Genomic DNA, 12041 nt, shown 5'->3' on the forward strand with positions numbered 1-12041 from the left:
TCCATAATTTGTCAAGAATCTGTGTTTTGGCTTGACAAATAAGTGTGTGGTGTGGGTCTTTCACGTGATGTAATGTGTCAGAGCAAAATTAAAATCAGCTCCTTTGAATTGCAAACACCATGGCTGTGGAAGAGCGGCTCACCGCCTACATGTTGTTGATGTGTGTTCCAGTTATCATCATGTTACTTGTAGCATGTACTGACCTGAATATGATTACTCCCAACTCAGAAGTGTGTTAGAGGGTCACTTTCAAAACTAAGGTGTTAATGTTTCTTTTCACTTCTAGACGTGGAAAGTAAAAGCATTTGGTCAAAACTGGAAATGTGAAACAGCTAGTTACTTGTGTATGGGTAGTTCGGTTCCAGGTGTAATCATTCTCTTTCCTTAAAAATTCAATTACACTCCCAACTATTACACTCACCCTGGTATCATTCCTGGAAAGGGGTGATTTGCATCTTGCTCAAACTAAGCTGAAGAAGTTTTAACTGAAGAAGTCTAACATTATACTATTTTCCATTTCAATTTATTACTAACATGTGGCATATTAAAATACCTCTTTTTATTTCACTTCCCTTTATTGCACTTCAGAGACGTTGTGTTTTTATAAATTGAAGGTTTGTGGCAACGCTGTAGTGTCAGATAATTTTTAGCATGTTTTAGCAATGAAGTATTTTAAAATTATATATATATATATATAGTTTTTTCAAGACGTAATGCTATTGCACACTTAATGGACTACAGTATAGTGTAAAAGTAAACTTTTATATGCACTGGGAAATCAAAAACTTTGTGACTTGCTTTATTGCAATATTCACCTTATTGCAGTGGTCTGGAACCGAACCCACAATATCTCCAAGGTATGCCTACATTTAAAAACATAAAATAAGAAATTTACTACCTTAAAACTATATTTGACTGAAAATTGAGTTCCTTTCATAAGTAAGTACTGAGAATCTGACCTGAGAAATTGATTCTTCACCATATAATGATTTAGGTATGCCTTTAAGGATATCTCTGAATTGGATATTCTCAAGAGCTCCCACTTTGTAGAGTTCATTATCACTAGTTTCCCAAGTGAAATTTATAGAAGGTAAGTAGAAAGAAACATTCTTATTGTGTATAATGAGAAATTAGATACAAAGAATATGAGTCTGAGAAACATGGCATTGGTAGAAATAAGTAAAGCCAATCTACCCTCATTCTACTCATTAAGCCCTTTTATTTTGAAAAACATCACAGTTTTCATGCAGCTGTCCGTCAGCTTAAGTTTAAATGTTTGTATTTCCTTTATCAGATTCCTAACTTTGTTGGAAGTGACAGAATTTAATCTTAGATTCTGTCCAATAATTGGCCTTTACCAATATCCAGCCGGTGTTTGATAAGAATATACAGTAGTTTATACCTCAGAAAAAAATAATTTTAATAATTCAGTAACTGTGTTTTAGAAGTATTTTAAATATAGTTTATGTGGTAGTTTTCAAAGTTTTTTTTTTTTTTTCCATTCCCAAACCCTTTGACCAAAGAAAGGCTTATGCGAAATCTTAAAGAGAAGAGATAGGGTTTCCCTGGTGGCGCAGTGGTTGAGAGTCCGCCTGCCGATGCAGAGGACACGGGTTCGTGCCCCGGTCCGGGAGGATCCCACATGCCACAGAGCAGCTGGGCCCGTGAGCCATGGCCGCTGGGCCTGCGCGTCTGGAACCTGTGCTCCGTAACGGGAGAGGCCACAGCAGTAAGAGGCCCGCGTACCGGTAACAAAAAAAAAAGAGAAGAGATAAAAGACCTGTTCTGGTTGAGCCTGGGTTTGAACCTGAAGACCCCATCTAGTTGCTCCCTCTTTCCCCTCTTTCTCTGTTTCCTTAAATAAAATCCAAAGAAGCTTTATCCTGCACCATTGGAAAACCACTGTTCTGTATTAATACAAATGATTTGTGGGTTTTAATCATCCAATATTTGTGCCTTAACTACCTACTGCTTGTATTACCCACCTAATCAGCAGTGGCCTATAAATCTCTACAAAAACTGTACACATATTCTGTTATATCAGATAACCACTTTCCTGACTGATCTATATGCTCAAGTTTCTAGAATCCATATGCAGTCAGTATCCTCTGATAATTTCTGGTCATTGAGACCAACCAGAAGAATATCAAATTATCATTCTTTGCTCTATTTTGTTTTTCAGCAATGAGCTCATCGACAGGGAAGCTAACTGTCCAAGCATGTAAGTCTAGTTAGCTTATAAAAACAAGTTCAATTTCCATATCAGGGAGGATAATATCTTCAAATATTACCTCATAATCTCCCACCCATGTCCCACATTTTCTTTGGGAGAGAATAACAATTGAGTAAGAAACGAAAATACTTTTTTTCCCTAAGACCAATCTTTTTGTAATGTTCAAGAAAAACATTTTACATGGTGGGAATTTGGGAGCAGTTTGAAGAAATTATATATTTCTGGTTTGGAATAAATAAACTTGCCTTGCTAATTTTTTGAATGCTATGAAATATGAAATATGCTTTCTACTGAGAAATAAAATGAGAAAGTGATAAATGGGAAAGAGATAGACCCCATAATTTGTGACTGACCTATAAAATTTACTTATTATACCCATCTTGATGGTTGACAGCAGCTCCACTCACTCACTTTATATCACTGTGACCTAAATTTTGAAAGATTTTATAATAGCAGTGATGAATTTTAGGAAAGTTGTTCTTTCATTTTCATCTGTGTCTTGCAAACACACTATACATTTTATTCATTCATTCAATAAATAATTTTTTAACATCTACCAAGTGCCAGAAAGTGAATACAAGTGTCAATAAGACATGATTCCTCCTCTAAAGTTAGGAGTTTGAAGGTAGGGGAAGACATAAATAAATCAGGAAATGTTAAAACAGTGTGATAAACGCTATGACAGAGACAGAGCACAGTGCTATGAGAGTCAATCAGAGCCAGCTAACCTGGTCTTGTGGGGTCAGAAAGTGATCCTTGAGGTGAAAGGAAGGATGGAAAATCAAGTGACAAGTGGAATGAGTGTCTCGGGCAGGGGGAGCAGAATGTAAAAATGTCTTCAGAAAAGCAAGAACACGGTCATTTCTTGTCATTGAAAAATGTCAGTGTGGCTGTAATATAGAATAGGGTGGGCATGGGAAAGGGGTGTGATTAATAATGATCAAGGACCAGAACCATGCTGAAACATTTCGACTTTGTTCGGAGGGCAACGAGAAGTCACTGAAGGGTTTTACACACATCAGAAAGGTCACTCAGTTTTCAGTGTGGAGAATGGACTGGAAGAGCAAAGCGGGAGGCAGGGAGATGAACAGGGAAGCTATTGCAGTCCTTCAGATGAGAAAAACGGTAGTCTAAACTAGCGATGGCAGAGTGATGGGGATTTCTAAAATGACTGGCCACAGAAGGAGTGTAATCAGTACCAGTAAAGTGAATTTCCTTTTTGATACCTAATTTGTTGGAACAAGAATTGAACCTACCATGTTTTCTTTATGAGCACCATGCTTTAAACAGGCTTAATTCTTAGCAGGAACCCTAAGCATCAAACTAATCTCTGATCTGATGCACATAATAAAGTACATATTTATTCCTACCAATAGTGAATGTGATGTTTATGTGGAAACATAGAACCCTCCATCCCAAAGAGTAAGAGACTGGTCATGATACATTAACCCGTGCTCACTTTAGGAACTAGTCACTCAGAAAACTGTATGGGGGTAGGAGTTCCAAGGAATTAGCAATTACTTCTCTGACTAGTTCTTTTGGTGAGGGCTTCATGTCAGAGTAACATGGTGGGAACATCTAAAACTGGGAAACAATAATCTTAGTAGGAGCTCCCAGAACATCTGGATAATTGACACTGCAGGTCCTCAGGACATACACTTTTTGGTGTGTCAACACTTTACAGCCTTACATAGCTTTAGTAGGCAATATATATCCACATCTATAAAGGGAGGGTGTAAGCAAAACATCAACTATCAGGAAATACAGAGGATGGATATTAATATTGTACATGTTTATATAATGACATGCAAATATTGCACTGCAGTACTCTACTAGTTTCTCTGTATCAGGGATTATAGAGATGTTTCTTACAACCTAATGATCTCATCTCTTTCAGGTTGTGGTAAACGAGCTGTTCCATTAATAGTGAACAGAATAACATCCGGAGAGATTGCGGGCAAGTCTTCCTGGCCTTGGCAAGCTTCCCTTCAGCATAATAACATACATCAATGTGGGGCCACTTTGATTAGTAATACGTGGCTTGTTACCGCAGCGCACTGCTTTAGGATGTAAGTGATTGACGTTAACTTACTACTACTGCTGCTACTACTACTGCTTAAAAAAAACCTCTGAGTTTTATCATCTTCTGAGTAATAATCAATGTCCCCAAATATTACTGAGGTAAAATGAGAAAAACTTCTTTCAGTTTCTTTTCTAAAATTGTGTTACACTTACACTTATTTGGAAAGTCAGTAGGGGTAGTAGTCATTATCCTAGTATCAGGTCCTTAAGGTTTTAAATAAAGAAACTGTGGCTGAACAGAGTGTGGAGAAAAGGGAACCCTCCTACACTGTTGGTGGGAATGTAAATTGGTGCAGCCACTATGGAAAACAGTATGGAGGTTCCTTAAAAAACTAAAAATAGAGCTACCATATGATCCAGCAATCCCACTCCTGGGCATATATCCAGAGAAAACTTTATTCGGAAAGATACATGCAACCCAATGTTCATAGAAGCACTATTTACAGTAGACAAGACATGGAAACAACCTAAATGTCCACCAACAGGTGAATGGATAAAGAAGATGTGGTATATATGTACAATGGACTATCACTCAACCATAAAAAAGAATGAAATAATGTCATATGCAGCAACATGGATGGACCTAGAGATTATCATACTAAGTGAAGTAAGTCAGACAGTGAAAGACAAGTATCATATCACTAATATGTGGAATCTAAAAAAAAGATACAAATGAACTTATTTACAAAACAGAAATAGACTCACAGACATAGAAAACAAACTTATGGTTACCAAAGGGGAAAGGGAGGAGGGATAAACTAGGAATTTGGTATTAACAGATACACACTACTATATGTAAAATAGATAAACAAGAACCTATGTATAGCACAGGGAACTATAATCAATATCTTGTAATTAACGCTAATGGAAAAGAATCTGAAAAAGAATACATATATATATATATATAAAATGAATCACTTTGCTGTATACCTGCAACATTATAAATCAACTATACTTCAATTTTTAAAAAAAGAAATAATTAGGTTGAGAAACAAGTGTCTATATCAGCAGTACCTGTCTCTTTGCTTACCCCTCTTGGATGATGTTAGTTCAATTAATTAGTTAAGGAACATTAATCTCATTATTAATAATACATTTTGGTGGAAGATGGTGTCCTATAAAGAACAGAGAGAGACAAGCAGACATGTGATACTAGGCATATAATTTAAACCATCTAGGCCCTATTTTCCTTAAGTATAAAACAAAGCCTTTACTAGAGGACCTTTCATTACTAGATGACCTTCCCAGTCCCTGTATGTGCCATGATCTACCAGCTGCTCAAGCCCATAAGCTAGAAGTCACCCACACTTGGTCATCTCTCATAGGACTTATGACAACTTTGCCTCATTCACTCTTGCCCTCTAACAATCTACTCTCTAGAAAGAAACAATGTGATTTTTTTTTAACATGAGACTACATTATGCTTGGCTTAAAATCATCCAGTGAATTGCCATATGACTTGAATAAAATCTAAGCACTTTATTCATGACCTATAAGACACTCTAAAATCTGGCCCCCGCCTACCTCGCCGATCTCATCCCCCACCATAATTCCCTTGTGTCCTGAACTGCAGCCTGTCTGGTCTAAGCCCTTGAGATGTTTGCCTGAAAACTTGTCACCCCACCTTCTCACAGCTGACTCCTCATCAACCGTGTGTCAACCCAAATGCCATGATCTCAAGAGACTTATCTAACTACCCCCTTGTACTCTATTCCATTGCCCTATTTTATTCATAGACCTTATCACTGTGGGAAATTATTTATCTATTCATTAATTTGTTTTGCTCTTTTTCCTTCACTGAAATCAAATACACCCACCAGCAGGGACCTTTCTATCTTGTTTGCCACTTTATCCCCGGCACTTCAAATAAGGTTCAACATGTAGATGTTTAATAAATATTTGCTGAAGAAATAAATGAATAATATTTTATGTGCTTTACAGTTCTAAAATTCAATAATTCTATACTGAATTTCAGCTCAAAGATGCCGTTTGTATACATTTTATCTTTCAAAACAGTAGCAAAAGACTATATGGTCAAAGAAAACTATCATCACAACCAAGTGTTTTAGGGTGGAATTTTCTCCTTTATTAGCCTGCATGCAATTATTGTAATGCAGTTCATATATTCTGTTCATTTCTAATCCTTTCCAGTAAATCAAATCCACATCAATGGACTGTTAGCTTTGGAACAACAATCAACCCTCCATTAATGAAAAGAAATATCGAAAGAATTATTGTCCATGAGAGATATCACTTCCCAGCAAAAGAATACGACATTGCTGTTGTGCAATTATCATCCAGCGTCACCTTTACTGATGAGATCCGAAGAGTTTGTTTGCCAGAAGCCTCTGTGTCCTTCCAACCAAATTCAACTGTCTATGTCACAGGATTTGGAGCACTTTTTCATGGTGGTGGGTATCCCAAAATGAATCATGGAGCACTAAGCCGTATTTATGGCAGTGTGATTTAATGTCCATCAATATTATTCTGTCAGACTTTTCCACACAGTTTGGTTGGATTAGTTAGGGTAAAAGAATGGAAATCACACATAGTATGCTCTCTGATGATAATGGAATCAAACTAGATACCAGTAACAGATAACAGGAAAACCTCTAAATGCTTAAAAATTAAGCAATACACTTCTAAATAATTCATAGGTCAAAGAGAAAATCTTGAAGAAAATTGTAAGTATACATAGAATAAAATGAAAATGAAAAAATATCAATACATGAAGGATGTATCTAAAACAGTAAAGAGAGAGGGAAACATAGCAAATGCATACATTAGAAAACAAGAAAGGTCTCAAATCAATAACATAAATTCTCATTTCAAGAAACTAGAAGAGCAAAATAAACCTAAAATAAACAGGAAGAAGGAAATAATGAAGGTAAGAGTGAAAATGAATTCTATCAAAAGCAAAAAATAGAGAAAATTAATGAAATAAAAAGCTGATTCTTTGAAAAAAATCAGTACTTTCTGAGAAATGTCATTAAGCATTCCCACAATAGTTGAGAAACAGTTCAGGGATGTATAGGACTTATAGGCTATACTTTTTGTTTGTTTGTTTCCTATGGGTTTTTTTTTTAATTTAATTAATTTTTATTGGTGTATAGTTGATCTACAGTGTTGTGTTAGACTACTTTTTATAACTTTTTGCCAACTAGCTTTATGAAAAATTTATGAATTTACACTGTCACCTACAATATGCATTTCAACCCTTCCCGGCACTGGACATGAATTTTTTTTTTTTTTTTTTTTTTTGAGGTACACGGGCCTCTCACTGTTGTGGCCTCTTCCGTTGCGGAGCACAGGCTCTGGACACACAGGCTCAGCGGCCATGGCTCACAGGCCTAGCCACTCTGCGGCATGTGCGATCTTCCTGGACCAGGGCACGAACCCGTGTCCCCTGCATCGGCAGGCGGACTCTCAACCACTGCGCCACCAGGGAAGCCCGACATGAATTATTTCTAATTGATAATGTAGTAGGCAAAAAAAATTACACCAATTATATTCAAAGAACAGAATAATTTGAGCATTTTTAAAACATTTTAGCAAACACACCTGTCCAGAAATAAATCCCGAATTGGCATTCTACAGAAATTAGTATCTATATTAGTTTTCTACTGCTGTGTAACAAATTACCACAAATTTAACAACTTAAAAGAGCACACATTTCTTATCTCACAGTTTCCATGAGTCAGAAGTTCAGACATAGCTTAGTTGGGTTCTCTTCTCAGGGTCTCACAAAACAGCAATCAAAGTGCTGGCTGGGGTTGTGGTCTCACCTACAGCTCTGAGTTCTCTTCCAAGCTGGTTGTTGATGGAACTCAGTTTCTTGCAGCTGCAGAACTCATGGCATCTTGCTTCTCCAACACCATTAGCGAAAACTCTCTGAACTTAGGGAAGGCCTAAGCCCTTTTTAAAAGGGCTCACAGGATTAGGTCAGGCCCACCTTCGAAAATCTCCCTTTTTATGAACTCACTGTCAGACTGACTACATCTTAATTAATCTGCAAAATTCCCTCTCCTGTGCCACAGAACATAACCTAATCATGAGAATGACATCCATAATATTCACAGATCCCACCCATACCTCAGAGAAAGGAGATCACATAGGAATCTTGGGGATCATAGTAGAATTCTGTCTACTACAGGGTCAGTTTCCCAATCAACATATGGTTGATATAAAGAAACCCTGAATGCTTGTGATATTATTGTGTTCCATCATAAATAGTTGTCTTCTGCATTAATACTGGTTTCTATAACTCAGGATCTAGTTTATGATCTGGAGTCCCAAAATTGTAAGAGGTAATGAAATCATTGCCTTTAAATGTCATCATGTATGTGAAAGTTCTTCATAAAATGTAAAGGATAAAGTAAATGTATATAGTTATTTTATCAAGCCAGGGGAGCAAACTAGGCCTGAAAAGTTTCTGGGAACAATCTGGAACATACAAATACAAACTTTATTTTTTTTAAAATGCCGTCCTGGGCTTCCCTGGTGGTGCAGTGGCTGGGAGTCCGCCTGCCGATGCGGGGGACACGGGTTCGTGCCCTGGTCCGGGAGGATCCCGTGTGCCGCGGAGTGGCTGGGCCCGTAAGCCATGGCCGCTGGGCCTGCGCATCCGGAGCCTGTGCTCCGTGACGGGAGAGGCCGTGGCAGTGAGAGGCCCGCGTACCGCAAAAAAAAATAAATAAATAAAAATAAATAAATAAATAAATAAAATTTAAAATGCCGTCCTAAATACATTAACTGAATGTTTTTTAAGGTACAAAGGTTCCAGGAAAAGAAACAAAATGTTTTTCTTGCTAGTATAGGTATTTATAAAAATGAGATAAGGACAATTATCATTTACATATACCAGATATTAAACAGAATTTTTTTTCTTTAGGAACTGCTTACATTAACCTCATTCCGTATCAACAATTTTAGTATGAAAAAAAAATCGGGAAAAGGTCCACACTTCATTCTAGCTAAGATGTTTACTGTAAACACTAAAATTACTTTGTTCTTCCTTAAGGTGGATCCCAAAATGATCTTCATGAAGCCAGACTGAAAATCATAAGTGATGATGTGTGCAAGCAGCCACATATGTATGGCAGACATATAAAATTTGGAATGTTTTGTGCTGGCTATCTGGAAGGAATTTATGATGCCTGTATGGTAGGTGGAGAGAGATTATTTTGATATCATGAACTCAAAAAATGTATCTGGCTCAAAATGCTCTTTATTTTAGTAAAATACAGAGATCTTGTCTGTTCAAAAATTTATAAATGCAAATCTCAAACACAAACATATCTTTAAATGTTTTATTAAGCAAAACAAAATAAGCAAAGAGTTTCTTTGATGCTATCAACCAACCAATAAAATTAAATTTTCTTAATACCAGAAATCCACAGGTTCATAAAGCAGAGTCCCTTTCCTTAAAGAGCTCACATTTAGAAAGGAAACAATCATGAACAATGAGCTATGATGTAATGTTATAAACTATATAACAGAGAACAAAAATTTTTATTAAAGTATAGTTGATTTACAATATTGTGTTAGTTTCAAGTGTGGAGAACAAACATTTTTAGCTTGAAGGAACATTTCTGGAACAAGTATTAGAGAGATGATACTTCAATGAGGCCTGAAGGATAAAGAGCACTTACCCTATAGAATAAGAGGGGAATATTATAGAAAAGAGAAAAAGCATAGCTAAAATTCTTAAGGTGTGAAATTATAATTCATATTTGAGGCAACTCCAAGTACTCTGTTGGGTCTCAGCCTAAGGAGGATGAGAGCTGAGAAGCTGTTAATGCTGAGAAGGCGGATTAGGCCATGGTGTGAATATCTAGTCCCCTTTCCAGTGGCCTACTCTGTTGTCCAGCATCTATCCTGCATGTATATTTTTGGACAAAGGAGTAAAGTGTGTTTCTTCCTGGAGGCACTTGCTTTATAATGTGAGATTCTTGAAAACTCCAAGGAGGTGATTCCACATGCTAAAATGATGGGAATTGTATTGTTATCAGGTGGCAGAAAGCCCTGCGCAGAGTCCCACCAATTACACAACACAGACAACCTCTGTCAGAAAAATAGCAGGGAGTTTTGCAAGCATACACGCTGGGCAAGAGCAGAACCTAGCCCCAGTTGCTCTCCCCAGAGAATGTGGAGGAGGCATCTAGAATTCAGGGAATCCAAAGAGAGGTTCATGCCATGACAGGCAAGTGGGAGGTGGTGACAGAAACACACTGAAAATGAGAATCTAGACGAACAGTAAAATCAGTGATAAGCCTCTGGAAAGATTGGTGGTCATAAAGAGCTTTCACTGGACTGGGCAGCAGAGGTAAGATTCCTGCCCCATGACTGTTCAGTGCATAATAAGGCAAAGCTCTATTCATAGAAAAATTGGGGAAGTTATCGAGGAAGTGACTCAGGCACAGGGGTCTAAGCAGGAATACAGGGATTGCTACTGGGGTACATTGGGAGGTGCTTTGTCTGATAAAACAGAAGCCCAGGCACCTTACTTGAAGTCAGAAAAAACTAACATCAGATTGACTTTCTGTGTTGTGTACTTGAAATCTGCTAAGAGTAGACCTTAAGCATTCTTACTACACACATACACCCACACACACACAAAGTATTGTGAGGTGATGGGTGTGTTAATTAACCTGATTGTGGTAATCATTTCACAAAGTATATATGTCAAATTATCACGATGTACACTTTAAATATATATGTTTATTTGTGAATTATTCATCTATAAAGTTGAAAAAATAAAATGTGGAAATTGAATTTTATAACTTTTGAAACCCATGTTTCAACCAATTATCCTAGAATTGGTAATCTATACATATACTGTCTAATAATAAAATATGTGGTTCATCAAACTATCTTAAGTAATAAGTTTTATATTTAGCTAATTTTCTTTCTCTTTTTTCTTTTTTTATTTTCAGGGTGATTCTGGGGGACCTTTAGTTGGAAAGGATCTTAAAGATACCTGGTATCTCATTGGAATTGTGAGCTGGGGAGATAACTGTGGGCAAAAGAACAAACCTGGAGTCTACACAGAAGTGGCTTATTACCGAAACTGGATTACTTCAAGAACAGGCCTCTAATTCACTATACAAGTTAAACATTGAGAGCTGTATGCAGGTCATACATGTATGAGAATCCATATATTCTGTGGTTGTAGTACAATGAAGTGAGATTAAATGATATGATTTATTTCAGAATCACTTTAATCAATCAAAATCCCATAGCCAATTTGTAAAGGATTTAAATTTATAAGGTAGTGGGTCAGTTTAGCCTGGCTTGAAAAATACAGCAGAGATACTGAGCTCTTTAAATCAGCAAGCTAGAGTATAAAAGAGGAGCAATGTAAATTTTTGAGGATAATCTGTATGATTTTTACAGTGTCTTTTTCCCTTAAGTGAGAAACTTTTTGAACTCTGAGTTTAGGAAACCCTTACATAATTTTCTATCATTTCTCTAGAGGTCACAAATACTTTTTTCTAGTTCTTACAGGTTTTCCAAAGAAATTTTCCATACTTTCAATTTATAAATCCATTGGAGGGATCCTAATTTTTAAAAAAGTTATATCTAGGAAACAAATTATGGTGATAAATCAAGCCAGAGATCTTATAACCTTTGTCTGCTGCAAAATCTCCCTAATTTTTCAGTGATTCTTTAACATACATACACACACACACACACACACACACACACACACACACACACACACACA

At 36.8% G+C, this 12041-nt stretch overlaps 1 protein-coding gene across 1 annotated transcript in view; it reads left to right on the forward strand.

Annotated features, from left to right (window-relative positions):
- TMPRSS11A (transmembrane serine protease 11A) overlaps positions 1-11255 on the forward strand; it is a 30039-nt gene extending 18784 nt beyond the window's left edge. The window contains exons 5-9 of the mRNA XM_029235935.1: positions 2183-2221; positions 4131-4302; positions 6467-6726; positions 9336-9482; positions 11251-11255. Coding sequence (XP_029091768.1) covers positions 2183-2221; positions 4131-4302; positions 6467-6726; positions 9336-9482; positions 11251-11255 — 623 coding nt within the window. The remainder of the gene's footprint in view (positions 1-2182; positions 2222-4130; positions 4303-6466; positions 6727-9335; positions 9483-11250) is intronic.
- The last annotated feature ends 786 nt before the right edge of the window (positions 11256-12041 follow it).

The sequence above is a fragment of the Monodon monoceros genome, unplaced genomic scaffold (assembly GCF_005190385.1).
Source record: "Monodon monoceros isolate NGI ecotype Baffin Bay Population unplaced genomic scaffold, NGI_Narwhal_1 Super_Scaffold_20, whole genome shotgun sequence".
NCBI lineage: Eukaryota > Metazoa > Chordata > Mammalia > Artiodactyla > Monodontidae > Monodon > Monodon monoceros.